We start from the raw sequence: 18,464 nt of genomic DNA on the forward strand, positions 1-18,464 counted from the left end.
AAAGTCTCTGGGTAGAAATAAGTGGGAGCTGCTCTCCCACAACGTAGAACCACTGTGATATCTTTCTATGAGACAAATCTACATTCATTATTTGTCTGTTACTTTGCAAATCAGCAATTGTTCTCCTTTCTAAAACTTTGTGCTTTCAATAACACAATAGAAGTAGAATCATAATTAAGAGAATCATAGAAATAGAATCATTTTGTTATGGCCTTTTTGTAATAGGCATAATATATTTGAGATTTCAAAAAAATTTGTTTCATATATAAGAAATTTATTATTTCTGATGGTAGGTAATATATCACTATACAAATATAACATAGACTCTTTATTCATTTCTTGAAATATAGTTGAATAATTTACATATTTGGGCTATCATGATAATAAATCTCATGAATATCATGTATGCTTCAGCATGAAAATAAATTTGAATTATTTGGGGAACAAGTTACTCAAGAATAACATATCTGATTGTATGGCAGTCATATACTTAATTTTATAAGACACTATCAAACTCTTTTACATTACCACATTCTAGACATTCTTACCAATACTTGATATTGCAACAATCTCTTTTTTGCCATTTTGTTAGAATGTTATTGTCTTAGTTCATTTTCTGTTCATAAAACAAAATACATCACAGTGGACAATTTAAGAAGAAAGGAGGTTTATTTTGGTATACTGTTCTGAAGGCAAGACATGAAAGTACATGATATTACCCTGTATTTAGCAGTGTGGAAAATGGAGGAAAAGTGCTCACTTTGCTTGACAACTAACACTTTGAAGAACTAATCATCTCTCCTTAAAAGTAATCTAGGTTTCCAAATAATCCATTCTTGAGTGTGATAAGCTTATAATCTTATTATCTCCTATAAATCTCACTATCTTAAAAAATGATTCACACAGAGCAAGCCTCAACATGTGGCAAGCCACAGTCATACTAGAACAGTAGTCAGGATGTAAATCTTTATTTTTCCCAGCAGTCAAAGATACTGAATAGCTCCTCATACATCCTCAAATGGCACCTTACATTCATTTTGTTTCTAGTCAGCTTGGGTCTTTTGTCAGATTTTTAGCTGAATGTTATCTTTTCATTTCATTGAGTTCTTTATATATTCTAAATCCTAGTCCTTTATTAGCTATGTGACTTGCAAACATTTTTATTTTTATTTTATATCTGTGGGTATTTTGCATACATGTATATCTGTGCAGTGCCCTCAGAGGCCAGAAGATACCACCAGATCCCCTGGTATTAGAGTTACAGACAGTTGTGAGCTGCCATGTGCATTCTGGGAACCAAACCCAGGTCCTCTGAGGAGCAGCCAGTGCTCTCAAACTCTGAAAAACTTCTCCACCCAACTCCCCAGCTTATTGTTATTTTTTTCCATTGGACTGATTTTGTTACTTTGTCAAAATTCAGTTGGAGCTGGAGGGTACAAGACAGGCCTACAGAACAATCTACTCCAATGGCTGTGATGGGATGATTATTTGAGTTCACAAGTTTGAGATTTGCCTAGACACATATTGAGACCCCATTTCAAAATATTTCTCAGTTGTTCATCAATGTGTAAGTCAGGTTTTAAGTTTTCTTATTTTCACCATCAATTTATGCCTATCTCAATTAACATCACAAAGTCTTGGTTACTGTTAGGATATACAGAAAGTCTCATTGTTAAATGTCAGGTACTGTATTTTCTCCTACTTTACTCTTACTTTTCTTCTTTGTCCTTTTATTTTTTAAAGTTTAAATTTTATTTGAATTATCAAAAGCTATACAATGGTTTTGTTCTTTTCTGTTGCTTTATAAATTATTTTTTGTTTTTAAAATTTTCAATATTTTTGAGAATTTTATACCTGTATACAGTGAAACACAGTCATATATAGACAGTATTTATCCCCTGCAACTGCTCCCATTTATCCCCAATGTAGGAATCTCCAAACTTCATGTCTTTTTCTATTTGTCTCTCCAAACTTCATATCTTAAAGCAATAGCCATAAAATCCAGTTAATGCCTCCCACCTGTGCCTGGGTGTGGAATCACCCACTGGAATTTGTGAATCCTATCATCAGTTGTCGCATCCTTACAAAAGAATATGTTTCCTTTATCCATAAACTTTCAACTACCAATAGCTCCTAAGTTCAGGATGGGGCCTGGAGATCATTAATGCCATCTAGGACAGAATTTTTACTCTTCTGCAGGTCCCCCTGGCTGACATGAGTTTATGTGTCTGTCAGATACATCGTGCCTGAAAGACAGTGTTTTGTAGCACTCCTTCAGCTCTTTCATTCTTTTAACATTCTCTTTTATGATCTTCCCCGAGCCTTGGTGTGGTGAGGCTAATATTAATGCCCTATTTATGACCACGAACCCATTCTCTTATTTTCAGCACTTTTACAGTTATACACTCTCTCTGCCGACTGCCATGCAGTGAAAAAAGGAAGCTTTTCCGGCCAAGACTGAGATGAACCTAGGTCTACAGGTTTAAGCATAAATATTTGGTGGCAATTTGACAACACAACCATTAAGTAAAATAACAATAGCAAGTACCCTAGGGTTTATGACCACCCTAAACATAGGCTTTCATTCACGATTGCAGTTCTGGGTCTGAAATCCCCTACTGTGAAACAGGCCTTAATTCCAATCAGAGAGTAGCTAGTTACTCAATTACAGCTTTGCTACTATTCCATCAGTGTGCATACTTTGCCTTGCAGGTCATTATTGCATCATGCTGAGTTCAGTGCTTGCTAAGACCATTGATGACATTTCTCCCCCAGTAGCTTATATAATACTTTCTGGTACCATGGCAGCTAGTCAGTAGGGAAGAAGTTTCCCTGTTGGTTTGAGATTTATTTCTCTATGTCAAGCAACCAAAATATGTGGTATCTTAGGTAATAGGGTCTTACCATAAAGTTCTGGGAGATAACCAAGGGCAATCGCATTAGCCCACCCTGTTTTGGAGAACTTTGGGGCCTCCCTCATCAGTAATTCATAGGGAAGAATCTGATGATTTGCACTGAGATTTCCCTTTAATAACTACTGTATTTGAGGATGATATTTAACCCAAATATACGGTAATTCTCTTCGAGTTCTGTTTATTTTAAAGTAGTATTTTAAAATTAGCACACTGACTTAAGATTTCCATAAAGCTTTTTCATATATCCTTATATTTTGGTTGTGAGCCTAGCCTTTAATGGCTAAGCCATCTCTCCAGCCCTCATATATCCTTAAGTTTGGCTAATGGGCCTTCTATCTCTTCCTTTCTCCCAACCCCCTACACCATTCTCACTCAGACTTTCAATCTCCCAATATTCCTTACTATGTTCCATTTTTCCTGTATTATATATTTTTACTTTTCAATATTGTTTTTGTCTTTTAGGCTTATACCTTTCCTCATAAGTATTGTGGTATCCTGTCTACGTCTACAAAAATCTTTAGTAGTGTTGATAGTAGTTTCATTAAGATGCTCTATCATTCTTGTAAGTGTACATTTTTCACATATGTGCATATTGACTTTATACATTCTAACATTCTAAATCTAATCTGTATATGTCTCAAAATATATATGCCAATACATATGCATATGTACTTTTCATATCCATACATATACATTGGTTTGTCTTGCTTAATACCTGCAATAAGACAATATTTTAGTGCACTACATTGTGTTTCTTTCTCAGATTCCAAGCTCTCCTTCTTGTGGTGATATTTTGTTCGTGCACCCCAATAAAGCTTATGTGAGGATCAGAGTACAAAGCCAGCCACTATATTAAACATAGAAGTTAGGCAGTGGTAGCACATGCCTTTAATCCTAGCATGGGGGGGCAGGGTAGACATTCATCTGGATCTCTGTGAGTTCAAGGCCACACTGGGAACAGAGCCAGGCATGGTGGTGCAGGCCTTTAATCACAGCACTGGTTAACCATAGAGGTCTGGAGATCTGTACAGACAGACAGGAAGTGATAGAGCTGGGTAGAAAGAGGAAGTAATGTAGCTGGGCAGAGAGAGGAAGTAAGATGGCAGGACACATAAAAGTATATAGGTGTGAGTATACAGGAAGTACACTCTCTTGGGCTGTGGATTTCCTAGCGGTAAGAACTTGTGGCTTGTTCTATTCCTCTGATCTCTCAGTTTTCACCCCAATATTTGGTTCTGTTTTTTTTTTAATTAATAAGACTGTTTAGCAATTTGTCTTATACCTTCTCTACCAATAAACACTGGCAGATAATTCTTTCCACAATATTCTTTTTGGCTATCCTACAACTTCTCCCAAATGCACCAACCCAAATGTGTGTCCTTTATTATTTTTAAACATCAAGATCAGTTTATCATGTCTGCATGTCCTTGGATGTGTGGCCTTCTACTGGAAAATGATTATCCTACTAGGGGCCTTAGTCTTAAAGATAACTGATTTTTCCTCTCCCAGCAGCTGTCAATTGCCAATAGTTCCTTATCTAGGCATTGGACTTTATGCCCACCTCTTCTCTCCATGGTGGGATTTGTTCTGACTTGATATTTTTCAGGTATTATGCATGCTATCACAAAATACTATGAGTTTGTATGTACAACTTCTCTGCTGTACCCTGAAAACACTATTTCCTTATATTCACCAAATGTTTCTCACTTTTTATACAAATCTTTATGCTTCATCTTCTCTGATGATTCATGAACCTTGAAAGGGGGGAATGTTATATAGATTTCACATGTACTCTGCACTTTCTTTTTCTCTGTGTTGACAAGTTGTATGTCACTGTTTTAATCTCCATGCTCTGCAAGCAGAAGCTTCTCTGTTGAGGGAGAGGAGATGTACTAATCTGAGTGTAGTGATTAAGTCATTAAGAGTTTGCTTGATACTGTGTCCATTTAACAGTTAAATAGATGCAATACCAGGAGTGTTTTTCATGTTGTGGAGTTGAACTTAAATCCAATCAGAAAGTGGTTGGTTACTTCTGTGATGTTTGTTCCACTATTGCACCAAAAAAGGGGTCTTTTCAGACAAGTTTCTTTTGTAGTCTGTAGATGTAACCAACCGTCTTATTAAATAAGAAACACAGAGCCAATGCAAAGATGAAAGCGAAGAGGTAAGAGCTAAGAGCTAAAACCTTACCCTTCCTCCTGCAGTGGTCCTACCTCTCTGAAAAAGAGCTACTTCCTGTGTTAAAGTCTTTATATATACTTTCTGTTCTGCCTTCTCATTGGTTGTAAACCCAACCACATGACTGCCTTGTCACTGCCTGTCTGTAGACCTCCAGGTCTTCTATGATTGGTATTGAGATTAAAGGCGTGTATATCTGCCACTACCACCTGGCTTTCCTATGGCTTGCTAATAGCTCTGACCCCCGGGGAACTTTATTTATTAACATACAAATAACATTTTAGTACAGAATAAAATATCACCATATTTCCCCTTTTCTAAATAATAAAAAGAAAAAAGGAAAAAGCTTATAACTAACATACGAAAAACTATATACAAAAGTACAATAACTATATACAATATATACAAGTAATAAATACCTAAACAATGTCTAGTCCATTTGTATTTGACAAATTCAGAGAAAATAATTCCATTATCTATCCTATTTTGGTAAGTCCAAAATGTATCTAATTCACTTTCTATCCTAATTAATCTTCAACTATAACTAACTAATCTTCAACTCCCTCAGAGACCCAAGAAGGAAATAATATTAGCTAACAAAAATAAAAATAAAAACAGGAAATACATGCAAGCAACTTCCAAAAAATTGTGAGTTGACAGAAACAGCCAGCTGCCTAGACAGTCATCTGAGTTTTCTCCGCAGTGTTGGGGCATCATCTTCAGCCTATAGGCTTAGCGTATCTGACAGACTCATTTGTGAAGTAGGATGTACACAAGATCAACAGTTCAACCTCACATTGGGTGAGAGCAGTCCATGTATCAGAAACACCTGAATTCCACTAGTATCCTCTCATGATTCAGGATTTTTAATTCTGAAAATTGTTGATGGTTTTTGAATTCAGCTGTCCATTCTTCTTGGCTGTGTGTGTATGTGGCTTCATCTCAGCATCCCGTTCTTCTCCACATCCCTCTATTAAATGCCAGTCTACTATTGAGAGGCGTGAGCTTAATTACTCTTCAAGAATAACTGTTTCAGCTGCTGTTCCATTGCACATCAGAAGCCATCGGCCCACTGCCTGTTCAGCTGCCTTCGAAGAAAAGGGCACTGTACCATTTCCGGATTACGAAGGCCACTTCAGGGATGGTGCCATATTGTCCTGGCCTCAGAAGATGTCTTTTGATAAAGCCATAACCACACTTGTTTTGGCAAGAATCAGTAGTCCTTTGTTTCATGTCCTGTTTAAATCTGGACAAAGATTCATGCATTCAACTAGTTAGATGTGTCACACTGAACTATTCCAATCTCTTTTACTCACTCTGTTAATGTAAATATTAAACTTACACTGACATCCTCACAGCAACAGCCAAATGAATGTCTAATCAAATATCTGGGCATTTTATAGCCCAGTCAATTTGCCGTAAAATAAGTCATGCTTACTAAAGCAAGATGGAAAAGGGAAAGTTGCAATTAGATTTATACACAACTGGAGATTAACCCCAAACTTAGAAGAGTAAATTTCCTTCTCTAATTTCTTCTTAAAGCCATTTTGCACTGGTGTTGGTAGATGCTTAGAAATCATTTCAACTTCTCCATATTATAGTGACTTTACCAGGGCCACACAACTTACTAACTACAAAATTAAAATTCAAAATCTTACAAATTCAATATTGATTTTGAGGATGTGCTAAAATAAGTTCCTTTTTATTAATATGAGTGTAAACCACAAGATCTGGGTGTACTTCAAAATAAGTTGCACCATGATGTTATTGTTATGCTATTGATATATGCTTGTTTGAATTAGAAGTATTTGCCTTGGCATAAAACAGTCATTCTGAATCAGATGACAAACTATTTTGGATACTACTAAAGAGTGGTGATTTTGAGCGAATTTAAACCTGCCCTGCTGCATCCTTTTATAAAGACTTCTGAACAAAGAAAATAAGCCTTATCACTGCCTGTGAAAGTACAGGGCATGATAAAGAAGTAAGTGTTTATATAGGCAAGAGGCCAGAATGATGTGTTCATTTTCAAGCTATGGACAACGAGAGAAAACATCTTTTTCAAGCTAACTTAGAAAAGCACTGTTTCTCCATATGTTAGCTTAAGTTAGTTACTATTCCTACAGCACTTAGCGGTGTGTGTGTGTGTGTGTGTGTGTGTGTGTGTGTGTGTGTGTGTAGGGGTGTGGGGGTGCAGTCATGGTTAATCAACATGGTTTTATAATTTTCATAGCTTCTATTTTCAAGTAGAATGTTTATCCAGAGGCGTTCACATTTTTAGAAAAGCTTTGCATATAATAACTGCAGATCTGCATAAGGGGACTGAGGATACGTCGCTTTTCCTTAATGAGCTATATTCAAATTTTACATAAGAAGAATCCAAAATAGATCATAATGAATTCACTATGACAAACTCTCCTGGGACAAATTGGCACAGTTTTGGAAGTGGGCTACTGAGAGTGAGTACGACAGTGGGCGAGAGCAGGAGGGATGTAGAAGTGACTTTAAACAGGTTGCTTTTACTCACATGCCTGGGTTTATGTAGCAGCTATGCACTTTGGCATCAAAGAAGCTGGGTTAGATATTTACGAGTTCAGGCGTGAGGGCTGTGAGTTTGCAAATCCAGCAGCTGGAGTGTGTTTGTGGTAGCTGCTTTCCTGTGCTAAGCTGATTTACTTGTTTAAGGTCTGACCTCATCATCCTGTCAGTATGGGTTCCCACCTCCACTGTTAGCGGCAGCTTTCTGCTTCAGCTAGGCTGGAAGTATTCACAGTGTATCACAGGCAGAGGGGGAGGGGAGAGAAAGCAAGAAAGACTGCTCTCTCTCTCAGCACTTGTGCTTTTGTTAGTTCTACACAAGAGGCAGAGAAACAAGAGATAACAAAGGCTCCATTTCCTTTCTGTTAGAGAAGGCTTTTGTCTTTCCTCCGGCAACAATGTCAGTGTCCGGCAAGAAAGAGTTTGATGTGAAACAGATCCTGAGGCTTCGCTGGAGATGGTTTAGTCATCCTTCTCAAGGATCGCCTAACACTGGAAGCTGCCTTCAGCAGGAAGGATATGAGCATAGAGGGACCCCGGTTCAGGGCAGGTTGAAGAACCACTCACGGGACAGAAACGGACTGAAGAAAGGCAATAGTCCTGTCCACCACAATATACTGACGCCGGTGCCAGGACCAGCCCCTACCCATCAAAGAATCCTCCAGAATTGGCACCAACAAAACGTGATAGTACATCTTCAAGCAAATGAAGATACTCCTAAAGCCGTTCCAGAGGAGAATTTGCTCAGAGAAGCTTGTGAGAAGCGCTCACGAGATTTGGAGATGATGGGTGATGACAATATAGAAGATTCTAGAGCACGGTAGGAGTTTTTGGTTATGTAAGTGAAAGCTTTAGCCTAGATTAACTTATTCTACAAGACTCTTATTTCGTGCTAAATAGAAGTGTTAACAGTATCTCTGAGTTTGTGAGCAGCCAATCAGGGTCTTTAAGAAACCCCTGTCTCTAGTCTATGAAAGAACACTGTAATCACGAATTTGTTTTGATAATTAGTGAAAAGTTATTTTCCCTATGGTAGGTTTACTTCCTTTACATTCTCAATCCATTCAGAATTCTCTTTCGGTTTTAAGAGACATTCCTTTAAATGACTAACTTCTGTAGATATCTTAAGAAGCTTAGATGTTCCAACAGTGAGGATTGTTTAAACAAGTGCATTAAATCAGAACTCTTGCTGATTTTGTGAACAGAGCTAACTTTGACAAAAATAAATCCAAGCTTGAACTGCTGAGCATATTGTTGTTTACAGATTAGGACATAGTAATGGTTTTAAAATTGTGTTTCTCTTTAAATAAGAATACTAAAATTCCTTAGCATTCGAGAGTCAGTCATTTCAAGTGGCATTACTTTCACAGTCAGTTTGTAAACAGAAATGTTCATTAGGCAAGTAATAAAAAGCTGCTCACATTAGCAGGATTTTAAAATGGAAAATGCCAAGTTTTTCAAGACAATAAAATGAGCTAAGAAAATGAAATGTGTATTTTGGAGTAGAATTCTTATGACATGTGATTTTATCCTAACTTGATTTCATCAGTAAGGTTTGAATGCAAGAAATGTTTATTCTATCCTCCAGTATTGTCAAGTATAAGTAAACCTAGTTCATTGCCCATTGTTTTTGTATTGCCATTACCAGTTTTGTATTGTTAATTTGGTTAAGTCATAATTGAGTTTTGAATTGAAATTAAGTTTTGGAAGTGATGTAGAATAAAGAACCTGCTTTGATGGGTTGAAAAATCACATACTAATCTACAATGAACCTATACAAACTTCCTTGGAAATTTAGATGCTTGACAGTGTGTTCCTGTTAAGGAATGGGATATTTTCCTCATCATGTGGGTTTATTCAGTATATTTAGAAAATGCTGTCTTATTTCTATGATTTCAAATCAAAATATCAAAAGAAAATAAAGGATATCAACATTATGATAGAGAAAAATCACATATGCAAGATGACAGCTATATAGGAACTTGGTCTTAATGAAATGCAAAGGTAAAAAATGGTGAAATGATTTTAGGCACAATATTAGATCTCCTGTAATATAGATCTTTTAAGATATCAAAGTGTTTCTTTGAGAGCATATGTATTTTTTCTTTACCTAAAGAAAACAATATAAATATTAAGATTGAAAACTGAATTTAGCACAACTAAAGGACTTTCAGAGTAATATGCAATTAGTGTTTTTCAATTCAGAGTATTTTTCTGTGAGCTGTTCTCAAACATTTTAACTGACAATTTGAAGGTTAATGGATATATTTAACTCTGCTATATACAAACTTTAAAAGTCCACTGTCATTTCTTAAGAAATTTCTTGGGTACCTAGGAATAAAATGAAAAGAATAGAGATGAGTCTAGTAAATTAGATGCTAGAAGAAAATGACAGGTACATTATTATTTTGACATTCTTCATGTTCCAAAGAATTTTTCTGATAATTAAATTTTCATAGGAAAGTTATTATTTCTTAAAATAAACACAGGAAGTACTTATATGTGTGCCAAGACTATCAAGGCAGAAGGGGAGGACTAAATTGAGGAGCTTATTAGTTAAAACATTATGTCTTATTATCTTCTTACCGCCCATTATAAATTTCTGTTTTGTTTCAAGAGAGTTCTAAGAAAAGCTTTTGTATTTTTTGCTCCTTTAATTCTCTCTTCTGTAGCAAGATAGCAGAACTGGAGGAAAAGACTGTGCTAAATTGGTAGCAGCCTGCCATATCCTTGATACAATTATTTTGACTAAAATGAAATAAAATAAAAACAGCAATCAGTATGGAGAAATCATTAAACTACTATGGGAGAGCTCTGATATCACAGCAAAGAATGCTTTCTATGACATTCCACTTTCTGTAAATATTATAAAAATTGAATCCATAATGAGCTGATTTATAAGTGTCTAGTACAACAAAATACGTCAAATTAATTCCCCAAAGATATTAAAGTCACTGTGCTAGTTTTATTAATATGTTGATATAATAAATTTAAAAATTCAAAAATATACCTGCAAGCTTGAATCACAAGTATGTAGTATATTTAAGAATGACTGCCATATGTTTAATCACTGTGAGGATGCATATATCAGTATTCCCATCATCAGAGTTCTGAATTCTTTTGTCATTTGATTTTTATGATAGTTATCTGCCAACTCTGCATCTTTACTTTTGTGTAACTACCTAGTTCAAGAAAAGATTTTTCTCTTCTTTGTTTCAATCATAAAGTTCCAATAATAAACATTTTAATATTACATTATGACTGTGCTAAGCTATAGCCATACTTAATTATTCCTAAATAAATAATTGTATTAATGTTTAGGTGGAAATTACAGTGTTAACATTAATCCACATTATACTAAACAACAGTTATTGAATAAAATGAATGTGACATGTTTATGGTGTCAACACACACATTTATGATACCAACACACACCTTAATAGAAAGCTTCCAGTTAAAGAGCTATTTAGTTTAAAGACATCAAAAGGAATGGAGATCAAGCCGCTATCTTGTTGGACTTACATGGTTTTGAAAAACTGACGACTCTACAGATAAATTAATCTGTATATATTTCTAGTTTGGGAGTGTGAGATGAGACTCAAAATTCTGTCTTCGCTGAACACTTTCTATTTTACAATTGAAATTTGCCTTGAAAAATTGTAGTTGTAATTGTAAATATCAATATAGAATAGGAAATGGGAACTGCATTAACAGAATTTTTCAGTAAGTAAATCCACAAATTGTGTTCAGGAATTCTTCTAGGTTTTAGAAATAAAATGGAATCAAAAGAAATAACCCATTTTCTTAACATATACATATTATGAACTTATATTCATAGACAGAAAGAGAGGGGATAAACAAGCCAAAATATAAAATTTAAATAGCTGTAAATGGTCTTAAAGAAAATTAAAGGGGAAAGAGTAGAAAATGAGGTTTTCCTTCAGACAGTGACAGGTTTTCTGAAGCAATGAGAGTTGAGCAGAGATTCAAGTGCAACGAAAGAAGCCAAGCTTCTGATTAACAAATACGAGGCAAGTGAGAGGTCACTGCCCCTGTTCCACAGAAGAGCCCTTAACTACTATACATCATTTTTTTTTTGTGCAAAGCAGTACTACATGTCCCCACATAACCAATTGAATCAAGTACAAAGTGTCCTCAGATTAAATGATGAACTAAAAATTTCACATTGCATTGTTAATTGTGGTGTTTTTATGATCATATTCATGGCCCTTGGACACAGAGGTGACTTCTCAGTCATCCTGTAAGGATGGTGGCATTGTGCTATCTAGAGAACTGGATACCCTGCTCCCATACAGTATGTCTCATGCACAGAGACATATGCCCTTTGTAGGAAACATAAACATGACAGTGTACAAGATTTTTTTTTTCAAAATATTCATGTAGAGACAAACTCAGTATGGGCTTTTATTCTCTGTCCAAACCCATCTGTAATATGGACTCTACTTAGAAAATATTTAAGCATAAGGAGAAACCTGAATTGAAAATGATGAAACTTGTTCTAATATTCTTTCTAATACAACAAATAGGCAGCTATATAGTATTGGTAGGCAGGCTCCAAGAAAGCAAAACAGTGATTTCAATGACCCTATGCCTGACATGTACTAGGTACATTCAAATACCAGTGCATCTTCTAGTAAAGTGCTCAACAGAAACAGTGAGAGAAGAGATGTTGTGACAAGTAATATTAATAAGATAAAAGTAATGCTAAAATGAAATGGACTTAAAAATATCATTGTTATCCTTATTTCTAGGTGTGAAACATGTTTTAAGAAACCAGTTTTAGATGTCCAAGTGAGTGTTATATCAAAAAGTGTAAAAGATGTCTTTTAATTCCTCATTAGTGTAAGGTTTCTTTAAAATGAATGTAAGTTGCAGGATAGGATGATGTGTGTATAAAACATCACCAGTACAACACTCATGGTTACAGTTAGGGTATACAGGAAGCCTGATAAATATCTGGGAGAAAAAAAAATTATCCTTCATTTGTTAAAAAGCTATTTTAAGGTATAAGTTATACACTTTTATATGCATTAGAAACAAATTTTCATCTTCAGTAAATGACAATTTGAAAACTGAAGGATGATTTGCAAGCACAAATGAAGAAACAAAAAGGAAAAATAGTGCTATTTTTAAAACTGATAGGCAAAATAATGTTTAACATTTCTCATTTTACAACAAATATTATCACAGTTTATTTTGAATGCTAGGCTCAGTACCTAAAAATATAGTGAGGTTGAATTGATCAGTGCAATTTTCTCCTACAATAGACTCTCTGATTTCCATAATAAAAAGTTGTACTCTTGCATTTGTGTTCTCATACAAGCAAAATACAAATGTATCTGTAATCTGGAGTAATATACATAGTGCATGTTTTTCCAAACATACAAAAATATATTGATTTTTTAAAAAATCAATGCTAAAATCTATCTAGTACAGTCCCAAGTGCTCCACTGTTTTCTTTTCCAAACTTTCCATGCATAAGCTTATTCTACAGTGTTCAAAGAATTAATAATATATAACATATGGATAATTTAGGGTTAAAAACCTCGTGGATTTGGTCAGTGCTGCTTCAGTTAGCAATGACAACTCTTAAAGTGACCATGATCCTAAAAATTCAGAGTTTTTACTTTGCCATTAATAAAACGTCTTGTTAAAAAAAAGCATTTTTGTATATTAACAATAAATACTTGCAAATAATCAGCTAGTCCATAATGAAGTGTAGTGATTTATAGCAAAGGGACAGAGTAGCAGCTGATTTTGAAGTGGCATACCTGAATGGTACATTATTTCAACATTTTCTGTATTCCAGGTACACACACACACACACACACACACACACACACACACACACACACAGAATTTTTACATGATTTTTTTTTCTCTCTCATTCTTTCAAAGAAAAAACTTTCATTGTAAAGTTCATATTCACATGGATAATTGGTATTTCTCTGGGAATTGTGTTCATGGTATGTTATACTTCTAAATTGTACCATTGTTAATGAATAAACTTACTTTGTTCTTATTAGTAAGAAGTTTAAAAACTTTTATAAAATAAATAATCTTTGAGCTGACTTACAGACTAAAAGCCATGTGCTTTTAATCCCACTCTGAATGAAGATGAAGCCAATAGTAGAAAAATGATACACCATATGACAATAGATGGCTCTATTTCCTATCATAAAATTTAACTACATTGCTTAATTATAAATCTCTAGGTTAATAATTAGCTATCTTAAATCTCAGGTACTTCCTGTTTCAAGTTTATTAGTCCATTAGTATACAATGTGAAGTTTTAACGAGAAGAAGCAAATAATGCTCAAAATAGCAGGCCTGGTTTGTTAGAATTCATCTCCTTGAAACTGAGATGTGATTTTGATGCTAAAACTTAGTTTGTTGGCTCAATTTTTTTATTTTCACATCTAAATTTTATTAGCAAGAATAAGTGTAGTGCAAGAAATATGATTAAGTAAAGGGAGTTGAAGAGAACTAATATTCATTTTATTTGGCAAAAATCAGAAATTTTTTACCTCTATATTTATTTTTATAAAGCTGGAAGTCTGACTCTGGAGTAAAAGAAGCAGAAAAGGCACCAATATTGTAAAGCTAACCTTTAAAGCTCAACAGGAATATAAAGAATAAAGCACCCTTAGTAAGTCTTGACGGCTAAAAAGACTGCAGCAAAGTAGCCTGAAACAGAGAACATACTACAATCGGCTGCTCCCTGGAGAAATTCTGGGATTTATAGTCACAATTACTCACTCATAGTATTTCTAAAGGAAAATTCTTGACAAATAGTCCACAGCATTACTTAAGCCTTGTGCCACTTTGATATTTAATGGGCTTTATTAAGTTCTGCTATAGAATAGCAAATAGTTAAAGGTCATGCCCTTAAGAATTTTACAATGTAGTCTGAATGGTAAAAAATGGGGAGAGGGGATACACTTCCCCCATAAAAACCTTAAATGCAATTACAACAGCAGCAACTTGTTTTAGTGTAGGACAGCGAAGATGGAAGGAAGTCTAATGATTCACAATACAAACAGGGAAAGACTCAATTCAAGAAGAGAAACAAATTCAACAATGTGAAGTTTTTTATTTGGTTTCCATTTTCCAGCATCAAAAACAAAATAACCAATAATGTACTATTATCACTAGGGTTCCACTCAACTCTCTGATGAGCAGTTTGGAAGATTTCTAATACAATCCTATATATGCTGCAAATATTTATTCTGCCAATCATGTTCTGTCACCGTACTCAAAGGTTTTCCTCATTTTCCCCAGGTCCCATAGCAAATTTTCATAGATATTGTATATCTAAGGATAAGCAACACTGCTGCATAGAATTTTGATCATTTTATTTCCACTGAGATGCCCATGATAATCTTACTCTAAAATATCATGATGTTTCTGAGCTTAAAAGGCTTTTAAAGAACTATACAGATTTACAAAGTAAAACATAACTATAAAATGACCACAGCTAATTCAAGGGGAAAAAATCAAACTGTAAACACATTTTTCTAATGACTGGATGCTCACCATTTTCCTTTCTCAGTTTCTTGTTTGACTCCTTCATTCTGAAGAATTATGTGCCTGAAGTTAGCATTATAGTTGAAATTAGAAGGTATCAAGATTAAGTTGTGCAGAGAATGCTGTGGAATTAAGTATTTGAAGTAACTGTGCCATTTTAAAATGGAAAATTGTCATATCAAATATTCACATAAAAATACTTCACAAACCTTTAGAGAATGGACATGGTTAAAGTACCTTGCTCACTATTTAGAAAAAGATACCTATTCTGGGTAGTCAATTTGTAAGTAGGTATTAGTCTATATAAGTTGTATATTACAAAAGAGGAGCTTTGCAGATTCTGTGGAATTTGAAAGTCAGGAGAACAAGGTCTATTGTTTGTTTGGCTTCTGCTTGTTAGTAATATAGAGAGCAAAGAACTAAATGAGTTGCTATTTGGGATGTTTTTGACTATTGTGTTTGGTTTTGGTTGGTTTGAATTTGAGACAAGGTTTATTTCATACAATATATTCTGATTATGGTTTCCCCTCCCCTTACTACTTCTAGCTCCTCCCCATCTCCTCTCCAATCCTGATCCACACCCTTTCTGTCACTTATTAGAAGACAAACATATGTCTAAGGAATAAAAACAAAATAAGATAAAGCAAACAAATCAAAATATGATGAAACAAGAACAAAACCAAGAATAATAACCAACGTAAAGCATATGAAATGCTTATAGACACAGAGACACACATGTGCACACACACAGGAATTCAATTAAAAATGTATACAGAATGCACATGTAAGACACGTGTGTATGTGTGTGTGTGTGTGTGTGTGTGTGTGTGTGTGTGTGTGTGTGTGTAAGATATACATGCACAAAGGACTTGTAAGGTAAATATATTTTCAAGCCCTGAATTGACATTATTAGACAAAGAACCTCCAAAAATTGTGTTGAATTCATTTTTGTTGGCCATCTAGTAAGCATGGGGCCTGTCCTTACAAGCGGTTTGTTTCCCCAGTGAGACACCCTTGGAGAAAACTATCTTTTTATTTGCAAGTGGATATCAATTGGAGATAGCGTGTAGGTTAGGGATGGGGGCATGTTTCAATGTCTCCTCTTAGCTCTAGGACCCTGTCTGAGGCAGAACCATATAGTCCCTGTGCACAAGCCACAGTCTCTGTGAATTCATATATGCATCTACTCTGTTGTGTCTAGAAAGTCTTGATTCCTTTGCATCATCTATCTCCTGTAGCTCTTACACTTTTTCTGCCTTTTCTTTTGCAGAATTTCTTGAGCCCTCAGGTAGGGATTTGATGGGGATATCCCTTTTAGGGCTGAGTATTCCGAGGTCTCTCACTCTTTGCAAATTTTCTGACTGTGGGTCTCTGTATTTGTTTTCATCAGCTGCAGTAGGAAGCTTCTTTGATGATAACTGAATAATGAACAAATTTATGAGCATGGCAGAATGTTATTAGGAGTAATTTTATTGCTATGCTCCTTTATCAAAGCAATAATATTTGGCATTTCCTAGGTTCCTGGCCTTTCTAGTCTCAGATTCATGGCCACCCAAACAGTGGTATGTATGGGTTCCATCTCATGGAGTGAGCCTTAACTCAAATAAGGTATTAGTTGGCTACTTCCACAGTATTTGTGCCACTACTGCACCAGTGTATATTGCATGTGTGTTACTCTTGTAAATCAAAGGGTTTGGAGCCAAACGGAGAGATGACTCAGCCGTTAAAGGTTAACTTTTTTTAATGTTCTTTTAAATGAAGAATTCTATTTTGTTACAGTTTGCTAGAATGCTATAGTGAAGTATAAAGAGGTCCTCAATTCCACTACTAGATATTACTCACAATATGAATGAGTTTTACCATCACCCACTCTCCATTCTATTGTTCTCCTCCAGTTAAACCTTAAGGGTTTACTGCAAGAAAGCAAGGTAAGAAGATACTACATATCCCATGATGCACCTCTTATTGTTTTTCAATTGCTTCTAATTCTGGATAATTATGCAAAAATCTTTTAATATTTCTCATATTGCAGTCAAGACGGTAGGTCCTTTACATAATAAATGAAAGAAACCACATGAGATGTAATATTTTATTTTCCTTTTAACGAGTAGTTGTGGCTGAAATATCTTTCAGTATTTTTTCATAGAATAAATTTTAGTCATCTTCTATCCCTTTCCCAACTCCTCCCAGATCCTCCCCATTTCTCTGTGCTTCCAATTTTATGTTCTTTCTCTATCAAGCACTAAAAAAAAATCATAACAATCAAAGAGCCAGTAAGACAAAAAAAAAAACTGAAACAAAATACAACAAACATAAATTGAAACTATTTTTGTGTAGGCCAACTACTCCTGGGCATTATCCCTGTCCTGGAATGTGGTTGATATACACAGTGACACTCTATTGTAGAATACTTATTTTTCCTTTTTCCAGCAGGTATCAATTGCAAATGCCTTCATGATCAGTGGTGGGAATTTGTGTCAACTACCCCTTCTCAGTGCTAGAACTCTGTCTTGCTTGAACCTGTGTAAGTCCTGTGCTTTCTGCCACAGTCTCTGTCACTTCATAAGTGCACCAGTTTGGCTGCTTCAGGAATACACTGTTTCTTTGGATTCATTCACCATATATCTGGTTCTTACAATCTTCCCACATCCTCTTCTACATAGATCCTTATTTGATGAAGACAACCCATTTAGTGCTGTTTGCTCCCACTCACTGTTATCTGCACAATGTCTCAGTTACTTACCATCTGTTGCAAGAAGAAGCTTCTCTAAAGAGGCTTGAGTGACACAGTAACATACAGGTATAGCAATAGGTCATAAGGAGTCTTTTTATTACTAAGTTCCTATAGCAGGATAATAGTAGTAAGATTTCCCCTAAGCCCATGACCCATCTAGTCTGTTCTTGGCCTCATTAGCAGTCCTTTATTTGGGTTCCATACCGTGGAATGTCTCTAATACAATAAAGCAGTAGCTATTTATTCCAATCAAATTTGTATCATTGCATCAGTACATTTTTCAGGCAGGTTGTTGATGTAGGTCACAGACTTTGTAGCTGGGTGGTAATCATGATTACTTTTCTCCTCTGGTAGTGTAGAAAGTACCTTCCAGAACCATGAACTCTAGTCAGTAGGCATGAAGTTTCCAGCTGGGTACAGCTAAATATTTCCATATTGGATGACATACGTAAGTGTTAGTCATCAGTAACAGGGATGTACCATCAGGTTATGTATGGTAGTCAATAGTGTTGGCAAAAGCCTATAATGATTGGGTGATATATGGGTTCCCT

At 35.2% G+C, this 18,464-nt stretch overlaps 1 protein-coding gene across 1 annotated transcript in view; it reads left to right on the forward strand.

The window, feature by feature from the left end:
- Positions 1–7,868: 7,868 nt before the first annotated feature.
- Klhl4 (kelch like family member 4) overlaps positions 7,869–18,464 on the forward strand; it is a 70,180-nt gene continuing 59,584 nt past the window's right edge. Inside the window, exon 1 of the mRNA XM_059250153.1 lies at positions 7,869–8,451. Coding sequence (XP_059106136.1) covers positions 8,030–8,451 — 422 coding nt within the window. The 5' untranslated portion in view covers positions 7,869–8,029. The remainder of the gene's footprint in view (positions 8,452–18,464) is intronic.

The sequence above is a fragment of the Peromyscus eremicus genome, chromosome X, assembly GCF_949786415.1.
Source record: "Peromyscus eremicus chromosome X, PerEre_H2_v1, whole genome shotgun sequence".
Taxonomy (NCBI): Eukaryota; Metazoa; Chordata; class Mammalia; order Rodentia; family Cricetidae; genus Peromyscus; species Peromyscus eremicus.